General features: G+C 48.7%; 1 protein-coding gene, 1 long non-coding RNA gene and 2 other non-coding genes across 8 annotated transcripts in view; 3 read left to right on the forward strand and 1 right to left on the reverse strand.

Moving 5' to 3' along the window:
- COL27A1 (collagen type XXVII alpha 1 chain) overlaps positions 1-24,511 on the forward strand; it is a 127,492-nt gene that overhangs the window by 23,831 nt on the left and 79,150 nt on the right. For all 5 annotated transcript variants that reach the window (XM_025141346.3, XM_025141347.3, XM_040649277.2 and 2 more), the window contains 8 exons: positions 4,830-4,883; positions 8,514-8,567; positions 10,056-10,109; positions 14,286-14,330; positions 15,140-15,193; positions 17,038-17,082; positions 18,752-18,805; positions 20,024-20,068. In XM_025141346.3, coding sequence (XP_024997114.2) covers positions 4,830-4,883; positions 8,514-8,567; positions 10,056-10,109; positions 14,286-14,330; positions 15,140-15,193; positions 17,038-17,082; positions 18,752-18,805; positions 20,024-20,068 — 405 coding nt within the window. The remainder of the gene's footprint in view (positions 1-4,829; positions 4,884-8,513; positions 8,568-10,055; positions 10,110-14,285; positions 14,331-15,139; positions 15,194-17,037; positions 17,083-18,751; positions 18,806-20,023; positions 20,069-24,511) is intronic.
- On the forward strand, positions 7,366-7,466 carry MIR6696 (microRNA 6696). Its single transcript, NR_105566.2, has one exon. It is a non-coding gene; the product is annotated as a microRNA 6696 (primary transcript).
- Positions 12,210-20,005, reverse strand: LOC107052199. Its single transcript, XR_001464494.3, has 2 exons — positions 17,901-20,005; positions 12,210-12,682 (listed from the first exon to the last, which is right to left on the reverse strand). It is a non-coding gene; the product is annotated as an uncharacterized LOC107052199 (long non-coding RNA).
- Positions 18,547-18,632, forward strand: MIR455 (microRNA 455). The gene has a single exon (NR_031554.1). It is a non-coding gene; the product is annotated as a microRNA 455 (primary transcript).

Below are 24,511 nucleotides of genomic sequence, written 5' to 3' on the forward strand. Positions count from 1 at the left end.
TAAATGTGCAGCATGGCCGGGGCTATGTTCTACCTCTGCTTCACTTGATCCTCCAGTACAGCAGCCACAGTTCTTGTACCAGCCATAGGGTAATCCATGGGGTGTCCCATGGGGTGTCCCACGGGGTGTCCCCCAAGCATGGACCTGCTGAGGGGAGGTGAGCATTGCATGCAGCTTTGCAGTGCTGGATGCTGGAGGAAAAGAAGTGTTTCTTCTTATCACCAGTACAGTTTATGGCTGATACGATTGTCCTTGTTGTAGCTTGCATAATCCCTACGTTATTAATGCTTATACAATAACGTGGTTTATTTGAAAGCCTAGCTGCAGCATTTGGCTCATGACCTTCTGTAGCTGTGAAGCCCATGACGTGGCTGTCTTGCTGATGTAGCACAGTATTTCCACTCCTTTGAGTTCTGTATTGCCTCTGTTTTATTTCCCTTTCTCCCCCCGTATTGGTCAGAGTTAAATGAAAGCTCAGATTAGCTTTTGCTTTGAGGGTGAGATTGTGGTCAGAGACGGTTTGTAAGGAAAGCTGACTGCTCCCATGAGTCTGTCCCCTTGTTTCCAGCAGATAAATATCTCTAGCCTCGTCTTACAGCCAGAAAGTTGCTCTCCTATGTAAGCCAATGCCCCCGATTTGCAGTAACAAATGCCAGTCTGTGAAGGTTTGAAAAGGGGTTTGGGACACAGCGCTCAAATGCAACGCACAGTAGAAGCCAAATGGGTTCTAAGGTCTTCTAGAGAATGACATTTCCTTGATTTTTAAGCCTACCCCTATTCTAGGAGAATGAAATGAATGATCCACCCAATCACTGCATCAGAGAGCCACGCAGACAGAATATTCGCATGCCCTCCTCTGCAGCCATAAGGACAGAGGGGTCTACTAAATAAAAGTCGGGTGTTTCTCACTGTGTAAGGGATCCATTGATCCTAATATCCAACCTGAACCCCCCACCCCGGTCTGCTCCAACTCAGTATCCCCATTTAACACAGGCGAGCAAACTCAGGTGCTGGGGACACATTTTCCCCAAGGTGTGTGTTTTAGCCCTGGCCACCCACCAGGCCAGGGGCAGAATTTGGATTGAAGCCACAAAGCCTGACACGCTGCCATTGCTCTTGTTTGACCCGCCGGACCACGGCAGGAGAGAAATGCACCCACATGTGCTTCAGGATGCTCTCACCCTGCTCCCGTGAACCTTGAAAGATGGCGAGGCCCCGGTGTGACACATCCGTGTGACATTTGGTCTGTGGTTGCAGAAAGTCTCCCTTGCCTTCCAAATGCACTGCTTCCCCCTGAGAGAAGCAAGGAGTCAGCCAGCCGTCCGGGCTCCCCGTGTCCTCATTCCACAAGGAAGACTCTCCCATTTCTGAAAAGAAGTGCTTGAAGAAACGGTTTGTTCGGTTTCACCTCAAATATTTCGCTCGTTTTTCAGCAAGCCAAAGGTCAGAGCGGGATCTGTAGGTCAGAGGAAAGGGAAAGCCCGGTGTGTAATGAGTTCTGAATGAGCAGCCGTGCCTCTGACCGAAGCTTTCTCACATTTAGCAGTTCTGAGGATATTTCCCCCCTCGTGAAAGCTGAGGCAGCGGAGGCAGCTGTGCACAGTTGCTCTATTGTTAATTGGGGGGGGGGGGCTGTGAACCAGTGTGCATAAAAGCCCTTCTGTCAGCCGGGTCCCATCTCCAGGCACATCCTATATGCCGCTCCCACGTGGCTGCCATTCATGTGGATGACATTCCAGGGAGATGACAAAGCCATCACCTTTGGGAAGCCCTCGTCACTTGGGGAACACATTCGGGGACTGTTCTGGTCGCCCTGTCGTTGGGCTGCTGCTCTCTGGGATAACATTTTCCGTGGCATTTCTGGTGCGAGGTTTGGGCCATTTCAGATGCAGGTTAGCTTGTCACTAGGCTGGGTTGGTCCAGCCATTGCAAGGGAGGCAGAAGGAATGAGCAGAGAGGCACAATTGCAAATAGTAACATGTGCTATGGGGCTTTTTGGTTGACTGGTCTCAACGTTGTCCCATCCTGAGTATGGAAGAGAGAAACAAAACTAACGTAATGATCTTAGAACTGTGGAATCATTTGAGCTGGAAGGGAACCCTAAAGGTCATCTGCTCCACCTCTCTGCAAAGAACAGGGACACCCACAGCTCTATCAGGTGCTCACAGCTCTGTCCAGCCTGGCTGTCTCCAAGGATGACTGTAAATGATGATAGACATTCTCAGGAGAATCTTGATTTCTAGATATGAGTGAGAGAATGAACTAAATCCAGGATAACATGAGTAAAATACAGCAATTAACTGTAGAACTACGAAGCAATTAATTCTTGAATTGCTTCTCCATGGAGAGGGAGCACCGACTGGAGATGGGTAGCTCTGCTGGGTGCAATAGGAGGAGTGCAATGAATGTCGGAGTGGGTTTAATAGAACAAGTGTGTGTATCCTGGGGGTATGATGACTTATTGTGTGTGCAGATAGGTAAGTGGATTAATGTGGAAGGCTTACCTACGCGATGCTGTACTGCTAACAGCTCCCAAGGCGGTGCTGTCCCACACCTTCTGTCCCTCAACCCAACTCAGTGCACCACACCGCATCTTCCTCGTGTGCCAAGAATGTGGGTGGAAGCGTAGATTCAGGACTAACCGTGTTGGAACACATCGAGATCGGTTATTTTTACCATTTTTAGGACTACTGCCAGACTACGCCCTTTTCTCCCCGCAGTTACGAGAGCAGTTTAAAATGTCTAGCACAATCCCCAGACGTGGTTACAGCAGCCACTGGTGTGCCAGACTGGACTTCCCACTGTCACTTCATCAGCAGGATGTGGCTGCTTTTCACCAGCATGACACCACATTGGTCTCTGGGAGTAGGATGGGTTTCTGTTCTTCCTTTGCTCGGATTACACGCTATGAGTCTCATTGCATTCAGCGGTAAATCCTCCGTCCTGCATGTCAAGAGCCTGTGTTCTCTCATCATCACATGTTTTAGCTCTGGGCAATGGGACCGGGTTCTTTCTCCTGTCTCCCCCCCTTCACAGTCCCACTTTTGGTTGAGGCTTTATGATTGCATCGCTCTTTGGTTTAGCCCTGGAAGAGGCTGCACCAAACTTGGCTGGAGGCACCACGAGTCTCCTCACCAGGAGCTCTTGGTGGGCGGCCCAGCTTTCTACATTCCAGCTTTCCTCCTGGAAGCTCTCCCTGTCAGCTAGGAGTCACCAAACCCTGCCCTTCCCTCCAGCCTAACTCTTTGAAGCCTGCCCCAGGCTATGGCAGAGCAGGGATTTCAGCTAACTGCACTGACGTGGGCTATGAGCCAAGCTGCCCGGCTCCAAATCTGAATAACAGCTGAATTCCCTCCTCAAATCTAACAGCAGTCGGAATTTATGAACTCTGCTCAGTGCTACCTAGATTATTGCTTATGCATAAGTGCTTTTTAGGAACCCATCTTTTATAGAGACTTTACTGCTCTGGTTTCTGCCACTTGTATTGATTTTCATCCTTATTTAGGACCTGGAAGACTTGAGTTCAAGTGCTTTTGCTACTGCAGGCTTGTACGTGAAGTCTCCATTCCAACCCAATGAGACAAACAGACGATGCCATACTTCAGTGGGAAAATGAATTTATTCAGGACCACTGGGCTGTAGCACCTGTGCGGGTTTTCATATTACCATTTGATACTCCTTAATTTTAATTGAAATTGCTTCCGTTTTGTTGAAAATTCACAGCCAGGCTTGAAGGTATAGGGGAATTTCGGGCTGAAGAGCTGGGAGGGAATTAAGAAAGGGACAATGAGAGTACATGGGTAAAAGATGTCGTTTGGAAAGCTGAGCCTCAGCCTTTTGACGGAACAGCTTGTGGAGAGCAGAGCTGCACAGGTTGTGGAACAGCAGCACTGAGCACTCATCAGCTGTCTATACCACAAGATAGAGAAGCTAGGCAAAAAAAAGCCCTTATCTCCCATTAGCTCACTGAGAAGGTGCATGAGTGGCTTTTTGTCCCCCAGCCCATCCTCCTCCTACCTGGAGGGCACATTACAGTGCTCCTGACGGTGGTGTGAAGCTCACACACAGCCTTGGCAGAACAGAAGCCCTTGGAGTTAAATCTTCAGGTTGTTTCATCTCTCAGGAACGTGTCCAAGAGGACTTAGAATTATTACTACTTCTGCCTGAAAGGTTAACAGAACTTTTGTGCTATATACAATGCTGGGATAAACTATTCTTGGCTGCTTATTCCAGATAACTCCTTAAATAGCCGTCGGAAAGTATGTAAAGTGCTCTCAAAATGTGATGTAAAAGGAGATGCTGGTGGATGTGATCTGAGGTGGATGCCCTAATGGTGTCATTGGCTTTAAGAGCTATGCAGAAACACCAATCTAAATGGTATTTATTTTTAAATTGGGCCTCGCCTCCACTCCGCCTGTTTTACCGTCCTGCCATCCGTTCTTTCTCCCCCTAAAGACAAAAATCCCTTTTCCTTGTAGGGGAAAAGAGCTCATCTTAAATAAATAACGAGCAATTTAAAATACCCCTTTAGTAACTGCTCCCATCCTCTTCCATTTTGACCCTACAAAGCGTCCCCACCCCCACACACCTGCACCGCCCTTTGCCCACCTCCAGCCCTTTCTGGGGCTCCTTGCACAGCTTCCCCTCCCCTGAGCCCGAGGTATTTCTGTGCATGGATGGGGGGATATTCGGTGTCACTGAACCATCTCATGGTCATGCTGGGTCTTGTGACAGACACGTGTTGCCTTACCAAAGGGTGGGCAGGAGCTGGTGCTGGTGAACGTTGCTGACCCCTCTTGACTTCATTTTGTGTTTGTTGTGTTTTTTAGGGTCCTCCGGGTCCCCATGGAAACCCTGGTTCACCTGGCCCCCCAGGCCTGAAAGTAAGTGAAAGGAGCTTTACCTTTGTGTTTCTGATGCTTCCCAGTCGGGCTCCCAGCAGAACAAAGTGTAGCTGATGCCATTTATCCCCTTCCCTCTGCTTGGACACAGCCGAGGCCTTCTCCTGTGCTTACAGGAGACCCCGCTGTGCACCTCGATTCTCAACTCTCCCTAATTTCAAACACTTCCTAATTAGGATCCTGTCTGAGCTACGCCTATGGCAGGGAGCAAGCTGCTGTGCTGGGACGAGGGCAATGGAATCACTGATAACATCCCACCACATCCTGACTTCTTCACTCTATTGCTCATGGATTGCACAGCATCCATCAGCAGCAGGGCCTTAGCAGCACCCACTTCTCCTCTCGCTTCCTCCTCCCTCACCTCCCCTTCCCTCTGTAGAGCTTCTGGGCAGCTGGAGCCCTTCCCCATCAGATCCCACTGCTGCCTCCTACACGTCCTCATCTCTCCCACGAGGTCTCCTCTGGGGCCAAAAAGTCGTTGAGATTTGAAGTGCTTAGCAGAGGTCTGCACTAACAAGGAGGCTGTAGGTGCAAGCAAGAGTCCTTTCTTTTGATGATCTCATCAGTAGGCAGGGATACTATGAACACTATTGATGCTCTGGGAAAAAGATTGTGGAAACTTGGCATGCAGCCGTTACGTGATTAAAAGTCAGGCACTGGAGACATGCTGGTGAACAGCAGCTGTTCTAAATTCTGCAGTGTAGCTATATGGCCTGAAAAGTGAGGCTGTAAAAGTTCTACGTCTTCAGTGCTCTGCATTTATTCTCCATCAGTGACTTCCAGATCACACTTGTTGAGTTTTACGAGTCGAATCAAAGTCCTTTTTGCCTAACTTCCAGTCGTGCAAATTCAGCCTGATCCAACCTGTGCAGCCAAAACGCTTTTCTGTGCGATGGGTGTTTTTTTTTAACGTTAGCCCAATGTCAGAAATCATCACGTAGCCATAAAGCTGTATTCAGCTGGCTTCTGATTGGAAATAAAACGTTTCTATAAGTACTTTTCTCCCATCCTGGCTGGCTGCTAAAAGCCTTTGGTGGATGAATTGCTGTAGCTGTCTGCAGCAGAGCTGCGGGGCCACCAGTCTGCACTATGCCATTTCATTTTGCCCTGACGCTGTTTGCAGGATTAGGCTGTTCTCCGTGATGCTGTGTCACAGGAAGCACTGGGCTTGCAATGGGAGCTGAGAGCTGCAGCTCTGGTGTAGCAGAACCAGCTGTAATTCCACCTCTATCAGTGAGTGCCTTCTAAGATGTGGTTGCAAGACCTTTGCACATGAAGTACTTTTTGTAAGGTTCTCAGAGTTTTGATTTCCCTCCTTCCCTTCATTTCTTCAATGCTATACCAGTCCCAGAAGCTGGAGTTCACAGAAAATCAAGGTATTTCATCCCCTTACATTTTAAATCCCCTTCAGCAGGGTCCACAAATCTGCACCTGGGACCTGCTATCCTCTTAGCATGCCCAGCCCATGGCCAGAGCTCTGGCCTGTGCTGTAGGCAGGGCAGCCCCAAGCAGAACCAGTGCTGGGTGCCTGCAAGTGGGCTCTGTCTGCCCTCAGCATCCCTTAACCACGTGGAAAAAAAAGGAGCAGCTCAAAAAGGAAGCTGAACTTGCCCAGATAGATAGAGCTTGGAAGCAATGACTAACAGCAAGTATTGTCACTGAGGAAGTAACCCAGGGGCATAATTTTTATCAGCTGAATTAACAGAGCGCTGATGAGGTCGGACAGTGCCTGTGTGCAGTGGAGGTGATTCCACACTGAGGATGCCCAGCAGCATCAGGACTGGGGGGGGTACCTGTCAGCAGGATGTGTTTTCCAAAGGCATCACAGCAGCTGGGTTTGTATCTCTCATACAGAAGCCTTTGGCCCCAGATGTCAGTGTGCTTTGCTTAGCTGCTCTGGAGGAATCTTCCCTGTTGCTGCGGTAGGCAAAGTTGAGTTTTCCTTTTAGCGAATGGTTTGGCTGCAGTGCCACTGATGCTTGAAATGCTATTAGTGGGATTGCGGAGCGGAGGTGTTTAAATTTCACAGCTGTCGACTTCTCCCAGGTAGGGATACAAACAGAAGAAAGCATTTTCCTTTCCAAGGAAATCTGCTCCATCAGTTGGGATGGGAAGGCTTGTGGGAAGGGGCTGACGGATGAGGTTAGGGTGAATCTCACCGTGTGGCTGCTGCACAGGAGGAGCTGGGCATTCCTTAGCATCAGCCACCTGTGCTCGCTGGCCCCGATGCACTCTTGTTACTTAATCCTAGGAAAGCGTGATCCCACTGTGGCTGAGCTCCCCACCTGTGTGAGGATCAGAGCAGTGTGGAGCATAGAACACGAGGCACAGACAGCTAACATGATCTGGACCTCACCAGGGAGCAATGTGAGAGGCATGTACCCCTCTGCACGACTGACGGTCATCTCACTGAGCACTTGGGAAGGCTCGTGGAGGTGGTGGCTGTCTGCCTGCAGCATTACATTCATTCTGCTGAAGCGAGTAGCTGTGATCTCAAGCCCCCACAGGCAGCTCAGAGTGGGAGACTTGCCTGATAACAGCTGCATGCAAAGCAAGATTGTCTGCGTGACTTGATGTAGTGCTTGGAAACCAGGCAGCCTTCATTCAGAAACTCTACAGATGCATCTGCCTTGAGTTGGCAGCGCTCCCTACAGTCCATAGCCAAGCAGTCTCACTCCCCGAGCCTTGCAGCTTGTGGTGGATGGTGGGAGGGGAGAAGGGGGTGTGCAAGGTGTGTCAGATGCAGTGATGCTGCGTGGAGAAGCTGCTCAGCTGGCCATAGCTAGACCTTCATGTTGCTAATGAGAAACACCAATTAGCAGATAATAATATTCTTCTGTAGGGTCCAACCTTCAAGTCCTTCCAAGCATTTCCCTTGGCAACCAATAATTATCTCTTCCAAAAGAATCTGGCGTACTGCAAATCTCATCCCCTTCTTCCTGCTTCTATCTCTCTCTCACCTTTCCACCTTTTAAGATTTTAACCAAGGACTCTCTATTGACAAACTGCTGAAATCCTACCAGGAGATTGGCCTTCGGTTGTGCTTTCTCTTGTCTCAGCTGTTAAACAGGAAAATAATGCATACTGCCACTTCAGATAAAGTGTGCCTCTTCCTCTGCCAGCCTTAACGCCTCCCAATTGCTCTGGCTGCTGCTGGTGTCTAATTAGTGTAACTTTCTCTCCAGTTTCATCTGTTCCCCACAGTTAAAGAAAACAACAGCAGCTAGGAAGCTGTTAAGGATGGTTTATCCACAATAATAGGCTTGGTAATTATTTTTGTGACGGTAGTTGTAGGCAAGGAAGAAATCACAGCTGTCTGATCTAATAAGTATCAGAAGTCCTGACATTGCCTTCTTCCAGATATCCTTTTTTTAGTCAATTTAATACTGTCAAATACTATTTAAAACTCAGCGCTTTAGCAGCAGTATTAGCTCATCAAAACCAGCCGTGGCAAAACAGAGCTATACCTGAGGGCTTTAATGCATTTGAGGCGTGGGAAGAAGACAGAGGTGAAACAAAACGTTGGTCTAAGTTGGGGGCTTGATGGAAGCGAGACCACATCTATGGGTCGGGTCTCTGGGTGATGTCATTCATCTGAGTTTCTCCTTTCAGGGTCAGAAAGGTGATCCTGGGCTGTCGCCTGGAAAAGCTCGCAGAGGACCAAAGGTAAAATGGCATCGAGATCACGTTGTGTTTCAAGCCCTGTGCCTACACGTGGAGGGGGTCCATACTGCAGCCATGAGCAGCACAGCTGCTCATGTAGACCTGGGACTAGACCTTAAGACTTGGACTCTGGATTCAGGACTGAAGTGGGTTAGCTAAGAGAAGGACCACGTGCTCTGCCAATTCTTTTCAATGAATGACGAGCCCCATTTTTGCAGTTTCACAGCTGAGTGAATTTTACGGAGGCCACAAGACCTCAGAGAGCTCTAGAAATGAACAGAAGGGCAATCAGGGCTTCACAGTATCTACCTCAATTAGTTCTTTCAGTGGTGGCTGCACAGTACTTCATAATTCACATCCAGGACAAGAGGCCTGGTTTTCTTCCTTTCACCATAAGCCTTGCTATGAACGCACCGTTAATAGAAAGCATCAGCCATGAAGAGCTCAGACCCTCCATTTGAAACCAGATGCCTCAGTGCTCCGCAGGGCTGTGAGCTGCAAGGTGAAGCTCACAAACGTTGAGATGGCTGAGTCTGAAACGACACATTGAACTCAACAGCACGAGGTGCCTTTGGCAATGTCCGGGGCTGTATCAGAATGGCATCACATGGAAACCATCCACCCACACAATCTGGAACCGTTTTCTTGCAAGCATGCTCGTTGTAAGAAGGGGAGAGATCCAGATTGCTTTTAGCTCATGTTAACAAGGCTTTGTTCCTGTTAGCAGTAATAGAAACAAGGAATTTCCAGCAGGAGTTTGGAGTGATGCCTAATTTTCAAGCTGGATACTCCAAATGTGTTTTCCCTAAGCAGGCACGGCACAGTGCTAGAGTCATGGAAGGATTTTTTCATGCTAATCAAAGGAGGCCCAAATGGGCTTGAGCTAATGGATCGGATGTTAGCATTCTCACACCAAAGAACTTCTCACTGCTGTGATGGTTTGGGTGCATCAGATGGGATGTGATACAATCCCCTTCCAGATGGGAGAGCCACTGACAAATCTCCCACCAGCAGCCCACAGAGGTGCAGCTCACGCTGTGTAGGTGAAGTAAATCCATCATCAGTCATCTGAACCGAGCTGTGGGCTGAGCCAGTGTGGAGCACAACCACAGGGTTTGGTTGGAACCTGTTGTTCCTGCTGCATTTAAAGGCTGCTTTTCTCTTGCCTTGGCCATTTAAACACCCAGCCAAAGGCAAATGAAGCATGTGACTGAATGAGATCCTTTTTTAGTTTTTTTTTTAAGCATTCATTCTGTTGGTGAAAACTGGACTCCAGCAGCAGCTGTCACTGATTAACTGGGTCTACTATTTATATCAGCCAGTTAATAGAGATGGTGTTTAAATGCATGCTTCTTGTCCAGGCAGAGTTGCAATTAGACTCAGAAGTGTCAGTAGTTGGGTACTGCTGTAGGCAAAATAACATCAGTAACCGTACCTTAAGCACAGGGAAAATGTTGCTGAAAACTAATGCCAGTTTCTTGTTTCATGCAGGGAGACGTGGGCTTACCTGGTCTGACTGGGTTCCCTGGGCCACCTGGTAGAAAGGTAAGCATTTGTCCTTTTCTAGTGGATTAAATCACGATTTTTAATTCAAAATGTCCCCCTGTAACTCTACCACATCGTTGTTTCAACGTTAGCATCACCAGCAATATACCTACACCTACAAAAGCACTCACAGGGCTGGAACGTGAGATCCATCCTCGCCTTTATGTTGCAGCAGAGCGTGTGCACGTGTTCAAGTGTACAAGTCCACATAGCAGCACCTCAGCAATCCATACTGTCTTCTATATCAAGCACACTTGAGTTGGCCTTCCAGTTCCAGGCTGTGTTGGTAGGTTGGCTCCCCAGGGAGCCAATACCAGCGTAGCAAAGCTGAATGGTTAAAACTAGCATCTTGATTCAAGGACTCCATCAGTAAATGGGTACTCCATTGGTAAATGAACCGCTGAGGTTGTGCTGCTGTTCCTTAGCCCAATTAGCTGCACACAAACACCCACTCACGTATGCCTTAAGACTCTGGGGAGAGAAAGAAGATGTGTAGAAGGCTGAAAGAAACCTTCCCTCTCCGTGCTCGCTGTATGCTTTATATTGGAATGAAACTGGAAGAAGTAGGAGCTCGGGTTGTTTGTTTCCTTCTCTCTCAAGCTTTGAGTGCTGTGTGGAGCTAGGAGCAGTAGGGGGATTAATTAGCGTTCTTCTGCAGCCACCAACTCTTAACAAATGCAGCGCAAAGAGTATCATTTTCCTGATGTAACAGCTCATAAAGCAAAACCTTGTGGTTACAATCAGCAAAACAACGTCAGGAGAGCAAGGCCTCATGGTGGGAAAAAGCGGAGACGGAACGGGAGATTGAACCAACATTCCTGAGTCTAGCACATGGCCTTCACATTTGATTTTGGCTCCCCCAGGACAGGGCAGAGGCAGGGATATGCTTCTGTTTCTCTCTGTAATGAGCGAGTTGGATGCTGAATTTTTTTCCTTTGGTGCAGCTTAAAAAAAAACACCTCCCAGTAGCGCTGGCCTGGCAGTGGTTTTGGTGTAACCTGGCTTTTATTAGCATCTTGCAGTAAGAAAAAAAAAATTACAGCTGTTGGAGAAATGCTTGGAAAATTTTTTTTTTTTAAATCTGGATTCCCTGCTGGCATCTTCCCAGTGAAAATATGCTGGCGTTTGGCTGAAAATAGGCAACACAACTTGGCTACCAGCAAGCAGGAACGCCTTGGAAATGGACGGCCCTCCCGCTCACTGCATGGAAGGGCAGTTCTGAGGGCTTTGATCTGAAAACTCTCTGTAGAAACTTTCAAAGAGGCAGAAGAAAGAAAACACTTTTCTCGCTACATAAAATCCACGTCTCGGTAGGATGAGCTGGAGTCACAACCAAGCGGCAGACGGTTTTGGGCAGCGTGACTTGCAGCACAGAGCCGGCCCTCTGGATGCAAAGCTTTTGCTCCTTGTAGGGCTGGAGAGTCTGATCTGCCACGCAGATACCTCTCAGCACGGTGCTGCATCGTTGCCATCAGCCACAAGGGCTGCAGAGAGCCCATGGCTGCAGCCAAGTGCCAGGTTGTGTGGGACGGCAGCGGGGGGAGAGAGGGTGTGGTTAATGGGATGGGTGATGGGTTGGTGGTTGGGCTTGGTGGTCCTATAGGGCTTTTCTGACCGTAAGGATTCTATGGTTCTTAGAAGCTTTGCTGAAGTCGCTTGGGGACTAAAGGCAGAGCTGGGAGGTGCTCAGTGCTTGCAAACACATCCTGTCATGCAGATCTCATTCCCTGCCCTCTTCACTCCTCGTTTCCTATCGGTGTGCAGGATGGCCCTTTATAGCTGGGAGAGCGTGGATTATAAATATCATCACAGATGAGCAAATCTGTCACTGGAGTGCAATTTCCTTTCTAAATCACAGCCCTTTGTGTCGAACACCCTGCAATCATCAGGAAGTGTTTGGATAAAGGAGCAAATGCTGTTGTTTTCATACCCTCTGCCCTGTCATTTTAGTGCTATTTGAAGAGGATTAACAGGTAAATGCTTCCACATTCCAGCCAACTTTAGCTTATACAAGCTTTTCTGTTTTCTCCTCATTATAATTAACCCAAGACAAAAATAACTGCAGTATACTGTGAAAAAAAACACACAGTCAGAGCACTATAAATAGCCAGGAGTGTATTTAATATGATGCAACAGCAGTAGAGTATGTACCTAACTTAAGTGCAATTCACTTGCCATTGCATAGAGAGCAGTGCAGAGCTTGGTGCTGACATTAGCTCAGGGGATGCTCAGAGTAAGGGAATAGTGGAGGCAGGGAGAGATCAGCAAGGTGGGATCTCAAGGGGCAGGAAATTCCCATCTCCAGCAGGTCTCACCCTGCTGCACCCATCTTACTGGCTCCATCTGTTGGTCCTGCTCCACGAGCTGTGGGCAAAAACATGCAAACAGCACGGGGAGAAAAGGCCATTTGGAGGTCCAGAGAAGGGACAGCCAGTAGCCCCGTGGTCTTCAGGTTAACCACTGCTTTCTTGGGGGAGCGCAGCTCCATCAGAAGAAGAGGCCGTGATCCTCAGCGAGGTCGAGCAGGGGAGAATGGGTGAAAAGGGAATCAACGTTCTTCCAGGCCAGAATGTCTGAAATAACAAGCGAGGAGGAATGCAAAGGGGAGTGGGTAGTAGCCAGGATGGCTGAGAACATTGCATACCTCCGCCAGGAAAGGCTTAGGCTGCAGGTCTAGAATAGCCCAAGGGAAGAATAAAAAAGCAGTTAAGCAGAGGTGTGGAGCTGGGAGCAGAAACAGCCCTGGGTTCATCTGGTGAGGGAAACAGGAGGCCAAGAGCTGACCAAGGCAGACGTGGGGTGCTCCCAGTGTGTGCGGGAAGCTCTGGGCTGGGATGGGGTGAGCAGCAAAGAGCAATTGTAACCCACTGAAAGCATTTGGGGGTTTGTCCTTTTTTTTTCCTGTAGTATTTGTGCAGGGATTGTTTTGTGTTGATTTTCTCTCTCCGTTTGATTCAAGTTCAATGTTCTGCCTTGTTTTAGTGTCCCTAGTAGCCCAGCTAGCCATCAGCTCTGCAACTGAATACAGTCATAGAATGGTGTGGGTTGGAAGGGACCTTTAGAAGCCATCTGGTCCCACTCCCTGCAATGAACAGGGACACCCACAACCCCACCAGGTACTCAGAGCCCCATCCAGCTCTGACCTCGGGTGTCTCCAGAGATGGGGCATCCCCCACCTCTCTAACCCTACCCCAGTGCCTCACCACCCCCACTGTAATCTTCTAATCTGCTCCGACTCCACCTGATGGAAATGAGATTTAAATGGCTGAAGCAACAGCTTCGGGGAAAGAGCAAAAAAGCCGAGGTGCCTTGCATGTGCAGAATTTCCTTGGTGTTTGGAAAGAGACTGTAGGTAAATCCTGGGGAAAGAGGGCTCCAAATACACGCTGATCACTCTGCAGCTGAACAGGCTGCCTTTGTTCTGCATTAAGAAAAATACTGACACACTGAAGCAGATTTATGAAAGACCTGTGAGAGTGATTTGAAGCCTGCAACACCTGCCAGCAAGCAAGCTGCATTAAGGAGCTTTAATTTGGAAGGCAGCAAGTTAAGAGGCAGCTTGCTCACCATTTTAGGTAGCTCCATAAGGAAGGGCTCTGGATCTTGTCACACCTAGTAATAATTAGATTAGAAAAGCTGGAAGCAAGACAGATTTGAGCTGGAAACCAAACTGAAGCTTCCCGTGACATTAAATGGTTTTGCTGGTGTTTCCTGTGGCACTTCCAAGGTTTTCCCCAAAATCCATCAACCCGTGTTGTGTAGGGCCTGGGGAAAGGATGGCTGGATGAAACGGTACAGAAGTGATCAGTGCTTTCACCACAGCCTTCAGATCTCCAGCTAAGATGCAGGCTTTTCTGAAGGCAAACGTCTCTGCACCTGCCCAAACCCTCTGCCCTATAAACCTGTGGTTTCCTAAGGATTACGGGTAACAGTGTGGGTTACAAACCTGAGTGTAGCTGCAGCCCTCTGGCTGTGCATGGAGCAAGTCCTTGCTGAGCAGCCTCCAGCACAGCCTGAGAACGTCAGCGAGATTTGGGCAACGCGTGGTAAAAGCTTGTGGTGGTGTGGTCCCATTCCATACCCAAAGAACTGCCTCTTCCCTGAACGTTAGTCCTACTTGCAGAGAGAAATTCAGACCAAAACCATTCTTTTTTTTTTCTTATTCTATTTCAACAGGGATACAAAGGCTATCCTGGACCACCGGGTCACCCTGGAGACCAGGTGAGTCTTCCCAGCTCCCAGCACTGAACCTACAGAGAGGGACAGATTGACTGATGCTGCTTTGGGTGCCGCACGGCATCAGTGGGCGCAGGGAGCTCCAGGCACACATCAGTCACTGTGTCGGTGGGAGGAGGCTGCCTCGGGCTTTCTAAATTTAATTTCTAATTCTTATTGCCCAACCACGTTAGGTCTGTGTGGTGGAAAAAATACCAGCTTATCCTGCTCCCCCTTCCTTCTCTTACATTAATTTCAGCTGGAGTTTACTAGCTGCACTGGATTAAGCACTAACATGTAATTCCCTCCCAGAGCCCGTTCCCCACTCCCCCTTCCCCCCTTTATTTGGTTAGGTCTGATGTTTGCAGTTCAAGAAAAAAAAAAAAAGGGCAATGAATAGCAGGCCCTGTTAGCAACGATGTTAAAGGATATTATACATGAATCCGTTTAGTTCTAAAGAATTTTGGCAGTGCCTCCCCGGCAGCAAAACGGTTCCATATGCCAGATATAGATGCAGCCTTACACCTTCTCTAAGCCTCCTTGTTTCAGACTATCTGCTGCTTTCACTGCAGATGGAGGGAGAAGGGCGCAGAGCAGTGCACATGGATGATGTTGCCTTGCTTTTCTGCCTGCTTTTTGCCCTTTGTCTGCTCATCCCACCTCCTGCCTTTCACATTTTTGTCTCTGTAGATTTCCATCACAGCTCTGTGATTAAATCACAGATCTAATCCATTCCACCCCAGTTCAAAGCAGCTAAAACGCTCCCCAGGTGCGTGGCCATCCCCTTACCTTCTTCTTTTTCTTTCTTTCCAAAGGGTGAACGAGGACCAGCCGGCAGCCCTGGTGCCAAAGGTTATCCTGGCAGGCAGGTGCAGTAAATCTCATCGTGCTGTGCACAGAGTAGGGCTGTGGGTGTGCAGGCGGTGAACACGTGCCCTGCTGCATACATGGCCCACTAAAGTCAGGGCAGCGATGACATGACCCCTCCCTCAGGTCGTTAGAAAGGATGTTGTGCCTAGGGTGGATACAACTTGAATTTCTGTGGCAAAATCCGCCTGATATAGGAATGGGAGAAGAAAAGGAAACAAAACGCAGCAGAGCAGAGAAGCGTGCTTGAAAGCTGCTGGGCCATCACTTGTAGGCAAATCCTTGCATGTATCACATGAACAGATTGGAAACCTGGGGCAGAAAGCATACTGCTGATTGAAAAGGTTTGATTGAAATCTCAAGGTTTGCTAGAAGAAGTACACATGTAAATATATCTGTATATTCATCTGTGTAAAGTCCTACACAGACCATCAGTATCTATCAGTCATTTGCAGCTGCCAAGAAAAAAAGATGAAAGAAAATCAAGTCTTTGCTTTCCATTGAAAAAAGGCTCTAGGACAACTTTAGGAATGGAGGAGCGTGCGAAGGGAAATAGGTTGGGGTCAGACCCTCTATTTTCTTACTGCCGTTAAGAGAGTTCTTATGTGAGTTCTTACCCCAATGCATTGAGTGTGGGACTGAATGTGAGCGACAACTGCCCTGCACCCACTATCAGCAATGTGATCTGTAATCCCAAATCACACTGATGCAGATATGAGGTGGCACATAGGGGTGGTGGGACTGGGTGGGAGTTCTGTGCACCTGACTGCATGCTGAGGGGCTCTCAGAGATTTGCAGGCTAGGTGTGAATGTGCATTAGATGGCCCATACAGAGCGGTCCGAGCTATAATGGACATACAAGGCTAATGAATGCTGCTTAGCAGTTCACAGCTGCGTGCTGCCCATCAGATAGGCAGGGTGAAATATTTGTGCTTGACATATGAAGGACAAAAGCACTTTCTTAGAGTGTGGTTTGGGTCAAGAAAGCGACTTTTTATTTTATAAAGAAAAAAAAATAAAAAAGAAAGAAAAAAGGAGCTTTTTTTTTCCAGCATATCTGAACGCTGTGTGTATCCAGCATCAGGGCTGTTTACTTTAATGAGATTTTACTACTTGTTACTGCTGTCAGCTGTGCTGGCTCTGCTGTGCGATGGGAGCTGGAGTTTGGCTGTGCTCTGATTTGTGCATCGTTGGCAGAGCTGTTCGCTTCGCCCCGATGGCTGAAAGCTCTGACTGGCAACAGTGCATGAGCCAGAAAGGAGCACAACATGACTTTCAGATCCCAGGCTGAGCCTGCAGTGCTGCCAGCTAAGGAAAATACAGGCTTGGCCTTTTTTTAATGGTTACTATTCCTCCTTCCAAAAAAAAAATTGAAAAGAGCCCCAGCAGCATTTGGAACTGCTGAAGTATCGATCTGGAAAGTTGCTGGAGGACAATAAACGTGCAAATTCATTATGCATTTTTATAGGCTTCCTTTTCACTGCACTTTGAGGGAACAGAAAGGAGAACGGGGAATGTATTTTTAATTCTTTCCATAGCTGTGGATGCTGCGAAGGGTTGGAGATATGCAGCACCTGCACTGCTACGCAGCTTGGTTGGCTGTAGAAATCAGCAGGACTTTCTCATTGCATCGGGGCTCCTTCAGCCCCAGGGGAGGCTCACTGTGTGCAGAACCACAGCTGCAGGGGAATTGATTCAGGTGTCGTTTTGACTAGTTTCCCCTTTGTTGATAAGCGTTGGACTCAGAAGCAGAGCCACGCAGGGACAGTGCTGGGGACTTGGCAGTGCTCACTGAGCAAATGGAAGCCTGTCCACATTTATCTCTGTTTTCTCCCTTCTGTTCTAGGGCTTACCTGGCCCCATAGGGGAAGCTGGTCCAAAAGGCAGTCGGGTAAGCAGCCTTTGATTTGTGTTTGCTCGGTTTTACTAAGGGCTTCTTAAGAACTGTTATGCTTAGTTTTTCAATCCTGAGACAAGTTCTTCAGAGTTGTTGGATATGGGGGATTTGGAGGCACCCCTTGTTTATAGAGGCCCTCAGTGAACAACCTTGCTTGTTTATTGGGGCACTGTTACATTATTGAAATGAAGCTCTGAATGTACCAAGACCAAAGATCACTGATAGTAATGAGGATGTGAAGTCACTACTCCTGATGGTGCAGCAGAGGGAAGAATGGAAACCAAACTCCTACAGAAGCCCAGCCTGAAGTTCCCACATCCCCAGCTCCCCGAGGCCTCTTTAATTTCAATAAGTGTAGCTCAGTGGTCTTCCACCGTGCTGTATATGGACTCTTCTGAGTACAGTCCTGAGCTTGGGACTGATTTGTATCACTATGCAGAAGAGCAAGCCAGCGTCTTTAACCCACGTGCAAATATAAATATTAGTATTTCTGCTCTGCCCATTTTGCTCATCAAATCGAATTGCTGGGAGTTCTCCCTCACTGCCAAAGATTTTGTTCTCTTTCTTTAACAATTACGACTTCCATTAATCAAATGTTGCTCTTTTCCCGCAATTATAAATTCACAATGAGCTTCTGACCCAATAAAACGCCCTCCTTCCCTGACACGTGATACCTCCTCTATAGGCAATAAATTCAACCAGCTGGATTTCATCACTAGAAAAACTGCAAGGCATAAACAACCGCTGACCCTCAGCTGTATTGCTGAGCTGGGGAGGGAGGGAGGAAGGTCTGGGGAGCACAGCTTGCTCACCTCATACTGTACTGTTCTTCCTGATGCACCCACTACAGTGGTCATCCAACAGGAGTTGGGTGGTTTGCCTTGGTGCTCGGGAGGCAAAGTATCGGCATCCTTTGATATGGCCGTATTTCCCAGCGGGATATCATCCCCAAAGGAAGTGATGGACCAGTGAAAGACTTTGTTGGGATCGGCTGTAAGAGATTTAGTGATGATGGAGAGAGAAAGATGAGAGAAAGTCACTGTTAGCGTTTGGCTCTTGTGACGGCGAGGTGCCACGGAGGGGGCTCCCTGCTGAAATTCGCTTCCTCTCGATTCTGCATGTTTGGCACAAACAGTCCTTTTGCAAAGGACCGGCACACAAGGTAACTTTGTGCTAACTGCTGAGCGAAGAGGATTAAACACAAGGCTTCGATTGTTGAGAGGGAAAGGAAATGTAGCATTTTATGCAGCGCGTCCTGTCTGAGCAGCCTCCCAAAGCCGGACAGAAACATTGCATGCTCGAAAATGCAGCAACCGCTGGTGACTGTGAAAGGAATGGGTTACTTTTGCTATCACTCTCGCTAACTTTGAACCAAGCTCCATTTCCCTCAGGTACACTCATAGCCAGCCCAGGTAAGGTCTCTTATTGCTGGCCTCTTCCCGCCCGGAATTCTCCTGATCCCTGGTGTGAGGGTATGTGCCCTTGGACTACATCGTGGAAGCCAGCACCATGCAGTCCATGGGCATATACACTTGCCTCAAGGTTTATTTCATCACGGCTGCCATTGACCAACGCTGGAGGATGTTCTGCTGTTCAGGGATGACAGATTGACTGGCTGCTAATGGAGAAACGTATCTGACTACTCGTTTCCTCTTTTCTTTAGGGATATATTGGTCTTCCGGGATTATTTGGGCTACCAGGGGCTGATGGAGAACGAGTGAGTATTTTGTGAAGAAAACCTTGGTGTGTTGCATGAATACAGTTCTTCAGAGCCTGCTGTAACCTCTACCCCTTGTTTCTGAGGAAGGAGGCAAGCACGCCTGATGTTTGAACATGCCTACTTCTGCCTGTCTCTGCCCTTGCAAGAAGACCTTTGTGCCTGTATGACATTGGCTCAGGGAAACCAAGTCTTTAGGCAGGATCATCAGACTATGCTGATGCACTGAGAGGAGTCTGTATTGTCCTTCACTCCAAGCTTGCCCTCCTCCTTCTCCTCCTCCTCCTTCCAAATCCTTCTTAGTTGGATGGGGCAGGGCGAGAACATAAGTGGGAATTCCCTGTGCCCACATGAGTAATATCCCAGCCACTGTATCCCAGCATTTTGGGTGTCCAGCTGGAGCTGTGTGCCTCTTGGGAAGAGCAGTGCTGGGGTTTTCTGATGGTGGCTTTCATTCCCGTTGCATCAAGTTGGGCAGTCAAGCCCATGGAGGGGTACCTGTGGCTGCTGTCCCCACGTGTCCTCCATTCCTCTCACCCTTCCCCCCATGTCTTTTCCAAACCCACACGTTCAGAGCTTTGCAGAACCTCCCTTGCTGTTTTGCTCTTCTGCCATAAGTACCCCCACCTGCCTCATCTCCACCCACCCAAGGACTCCCTCTTCCCACAGCAAGAGTTCCTAAGGAAGGGCACTGTAAGATGAAGACTGTTTCATTCTCACTTTTTCTTCCTCAAATGCAAGCTCCAGAAACCAGAGAGGCCCCAGGAGCATGTGGGAGTGAGTGTGCCTGCCTGGGAGGGGACTGCCCTGTGCTCGAGAGTCGCTGATTTAATGCTTGTATAACTAAATAAGAAACATAAACAGAAGTTCTCCAGCGAGTGCCTTGGCGGTGGCCTTCAGTTGGTTCCAGCCCAGTAGCTTAATGACTGCTCCAGCAGGCATTAAGCTTCAGCCTGTAGCCCTGGGTGTGGATGCTGCCTGCGTGCGTCCCCAGGGAGGGCCGTAGTTAGTGGGTGAAGGTTAATTGTCTTCTCCTCTCACTGCAAGTAGCTGACATTTTGATTCCCGAACAATGCCGCAGTCATTAGCCTGTTTTGCATTCCCCTTTCTCTTCTCTTTTTTTTTTTTTTTTTTTTTTTTTTTTGCATTGTTGGTTGACTGTTTGCTTTCTCAACCAGACCTATTATTCTTTTTTTTTTCTCTGTGTTTTCCTTGCAGGGGATCCCTGGAGTTCCTGGGAAGAGGGGCAAGATGGGTAGGCCGGTAAAGTTTTTCCTCGTCTATTATGCAGACTTTGTTGAATGAAACCGAAAACAAAACATCTGGCTTCTGGCTGGGCCCCCTGATATCTTCTGCTGGGAACTAAGTGGGGAGATCAAACAAACCTTTCCGTGTCTCTTTTCTCGAGCAGGAAGAAAGCCGAAGATACAAGTACTGTTCTCTTCCTTTCTTTCATGCTCTGCCCTTTTGTTCTTTGTTGCACTCTCTCCATGCTCCCCGGGATCCTACACTGCTCAGATTCTCTGCTGCAATACCTTCCCTCCAGACAGCCTCTTCCTTAAATGTGCTTTTTAATTCCCCACTGTGACAGCAGCACCCGGGTCCCTGTTGCTGCGTTACATTTAATTTCTGTGCTCTCACCCATCCCGTCATATTTGCCTCTGTTGACTGTGGTTCTCTTCAGCCTTTGTGCTGTCCTGGTTTGTGTAATGCCAGTGCATTTTGGTGTAGAGACTTTTCTGCCCTTGGTGGTGGAGCAGAGTTGAAGCAGTGGCAGAAGAGATGAGGAGGGGTTTGCTGTGTCCAGGCAAATCCAAGAGCTTGGCCAGGAGGGGGAGGTGATACAGGTAGGGCTGAATATGAGGTGGAGCTGAAAGCTGCATAGAAGGGGTTTTGTGCAGCCTGTAGTAGGTGGGAAAAGTAGAGAAATGAGCAAAGGAAACGGGGAAAGGGCAGAAGGGAAAGTTGTCCCTGTATCAGTCTTCTTCCACGCTCTCCTGCATGCTTCCTATGCCAAACTGCATCGAGCTGTTTGCTCCAGGAGGCAGTGCAGAGAGCAGATGCGTGCGTGCCCTGGTGCCTCTCATTGCCTTTGCATCTTGTTCTTTGTGTTGGCCTGAGTGCCTCTCGGTCTCCTGACATCACTGCACTCACAGGCTCCTTGTAAAACGTCCTCTCACCCACACACTGAAAAATCCAGCGCTTTCCCCTCGTCCTCCTTGCATGCGAGTGCGTGCTTTCTAGGATCCCACACCCACTGCTTGATGTTCCTGCAAGCAAAAGCTGTGCAGACAGCTCAGCTCAGCAGTGCCACGCTCATCCAGGCTGGCTGCTCTCCTCCTGCTGGGATGGGGGGAGATGGAGCAGATTTCGGAGGGGGGACAGCAGTGGTGGAAATCTGTACCGAATCTTACAGCTTTTAATCCACAAATTGCACCAGAAACCTCTGTGATGAGTAAGTGCAGTGAGCCAGGCAATGTAAGGATGACTCATTGACCAGAGTAAAACAAACAAAGCAACTGTCGTTAGGTACAGGCTCTCTGCTCGCTGTGCAGCGCACGCTGTAGGCTCAAAGCCTCCCAGCTGTTGTTTGGCTGCTGCTCATGGTCTTCCAGGCAAGAAGAGCTCGTGTCTGGTGATCCTCTGGGATCTGTGGGGAATCTCTCACCCAGGGAGGCATTCAGGCTGGGATCTTGAGAAGGGATGGAAGCACTGCACGTGAGCGCCCGTGTTCTGCTCAGAGGGTTTTGTCTCCATCCCCGTTTCATGATATCAGGTTTAATAGGAAATCTTGAATGGAGAGATGCTGTCTATTTGTACTTCCGAGCATGAGCTAAGAGGTTCTGTGGCATCCAGAGGTATTCAGGAAATCACTGGAGAATGGAAAGGAGGAAGCAGCTGACGTGGTTCCCTTCCCTGCACTTATCTCCTGCCCTCACTGTCTCCCAGCCGGGCTGCAGTGTGAGTGAGCCGGCTGTGATTTCTCTGCTAGATTTGCTGGCATGGCCACAGCTCTGTTCTGCTTCAGTGCTGTCACTGCGATGGAGAGCTCTTGGAAGCCCTTATTAGCTACCGTCCAAGGCTGGTTAAAGCTCTGGGAGCAGGGAAGGAGCTGCTATCAAATACATTTCCCTACCAAGTTTTGCTTGGTATGAGGCAGCAGCGGATTAAGAGGAGCAGGGGGCTGGGGGAGTTTGCATGTGACACCGTGGGCCTCCTGGAATGATGTAAGAGCAAATGATTAAAATAGACGAACTGGACGTGAGTCAGATTTTGAAAGCATTCCAGGGAACTTAAGTTCTGCAGAGCTATGAGGGACACGGTGGATCTGTCGTGAAAGCAGGCAGCTCCAACTCCCACCCGGCTCTCCTTGCAGCACTGGAGGCAAATGTGCTTCCAGCAGCTGGGCACCGGTGACCCCTGGGCAAGAAATAGCTGCAGTGCAGATTGTATTGAGCTTCAAATAGAATATAATGTATTCAGAAGGTCCCAAGTCCTGCTAGAGAACGAGACTTACAGGAGAACTTCCAGGAGATGTATTGGAAGAGGTTTGAGCTCTCTCTGGTTCACCTTTGTGATGGATGGAAACTTATGTCTCTTGTTCCTTTCTCTCATATATAGACTATCGGCACTGTCTCATCCCTGCTTTTAGCTTATAATGTGATTTCTTAGCAGTATTATTTTAAAAGAGATAGGAAGGCACGAAGTTTTGTTCCGTGACATTCTTAGTAATGCTTGGATTTGTTTGAAGCTTGTTTACGATTGAGCAAAGACATCCGAGGTCTCTTTCTCTCCTCCTAAGGACTTGCTGCTGCTGCTGCTGGTCCCATGCCTGGACCTCAGTCAAACACATGAAGCCTCCTTGTGTGCTCAGGTCCATTGTGCAGGTGCTGTGCAAAGAGGATCTATGAAGTGGCATGTGGGTGTTAAGTGTCATGGATGAGCACACAGGTGATGCCAGAACTCCCTTCTCACTGCCCGCTGGCCACAGCTGGGAGGTTGTGAGAGCCAGCAGTGATCTGGCGGCCACCGACATGGCCTCAGGATTTGCTGTGAGCATCAGCATGGTGGCAAGCTGCCTAATCTGGCATGCACTTCCCATGAGCTGACCACAGCCGAGGTCCCCTTTGCCAGTTCTCAGCTTGTAGCGCAGCAGAGCCTTCTTGCCAGGCTATTTTTCACGTCTGCTGTCTTCTTCCATCCTGACTTATGACGTTAATGTCTTAACTTCTGCCTCCAGTGAACACTGAGCCTCAAAATACTCTTTTTTCTCCATCTGATGAGTTGTTAGAAGGGCATGCGGTACCCGTGCACTCCCTGCTGAAATGAGAAGACTGTTGCATCATCTGAAATAGCAGAAAGCAGGGCAGACTTTGGGAAGGTTTCGTTTTACAGCCTCCTCCAACCTTATGATATACGGCTGAGATAACTCAGTGGTGAATGTAACTGCACGCTGCTTTGCCAAGTTACACAGCCACAGCTGTTGTCCATGCAAACAATAGGGGGGATCCATCTTGCCATGTGTCTGGAAAGGCTGGCATGACCCAAATCAGTGAGAAAACAAATTTGGCTCCTCTGTGCAGAGACTGAGGCTTCAAGCCTCTCCTCTCTTCTTGTTCCAGTCTTTTCTTTGCTTTGGATGCAGCTGAGGTCCTTCCTTGCGTTTGGAGAGAACCAAGCGAGAGCATACAAGCTGAGATTTGGGAAACTGGTAACAGCATTTCCAAGTACCTCTTATTTAACAAATAACTGCCAAACTGTGCTTGGGTGGGCTCCCAAGGATGCAGAAAGGCTGCCCGTATGGCTTTTCTTGTAAGAACGTGACCTAGGAGTACACCCTAAGAGCTCTCACCTACAGCTCACGTGGGCTGCTAATGCTCCAGCCGCGTGTGTTTTGTCTGTATGATCAGTATATATCCTCAGAAAATAGCTGCTTTTCCATAGCTGGACTGCTCAGGCCTGATGCACCCGAGCGCCTGGCGAGCTCTGCAGACCACAAAGGATTCCTTCAAACCAATGTCCCACATCAGGTTCAGCTGTTTGTTTCCAAGAACGTCCTAAGAGAGTTGTCCGTCATCAGTCAGAGAGCTTGTGAAGAATTACTTCAGTATCCCCCGAGCACCAGAGCATCCTTCTTCCTTTAGGGAAATGCTCATTTATAAATCAGAGCAAAGACCGAAAGTGTTTTTCATTACAAATAAGATAAACTAATGCCGCCATCACATTTGACTCTGAAAGCATTTTGATCTTGACTTTCTTAAATAGGAGGCTGCTAGACTTGGAAATCTTGGCCGTAAATAATTAGGAGTGTTGGCAGATTCAGTGCTCTTGAGCATTAGGTAATTGAGTCTGTGTAATCTGCACTCTATCAGAGCCCGACAGAAGCGGGAAGAGAACGTGTGTGAAGGAGTGAAGTGGGAGGTTGGGAGGGCGGAGGGCTGCAAGTTAACCTCAGGGGTGCTTGGCTGAAAGGGCTCCAGTGGACGTTGTCTCTCTTTCAGGTGGAACTGAAGGCTCTGAAGGGCGGTTAGGCTGAAAATGCCATGAAATCTTAATCCAGAGAGGATGTGGCATGGAGATGTGAAGTGGCAAGGCTCTGAGTGCCAGTCCCCAGCTCTGAGGGGCACCTCCCCTCTCTGCTGGGATGCAAGCTGCCGCAGTCCCAGCTCTAGATTCAGCAAAAGGCAAAGGCTGCGTAGCTGCGTG

This window comes from Gallus gallus, chromosome 17 (assembly GCF_016699485.2).
Source record: "Gallus gallus isolate bGalGal1 chromosome 17, bGalGal1.mat.broiler.GRCg7b, whole genome shotgun sequence".
In the NCBI taxonomy this organism is placed as follows: Eukaryota; Metazoa; Chordata; class Aves; order Galliformes; family Phasianidae; genus Gallus; species Gallus gallus.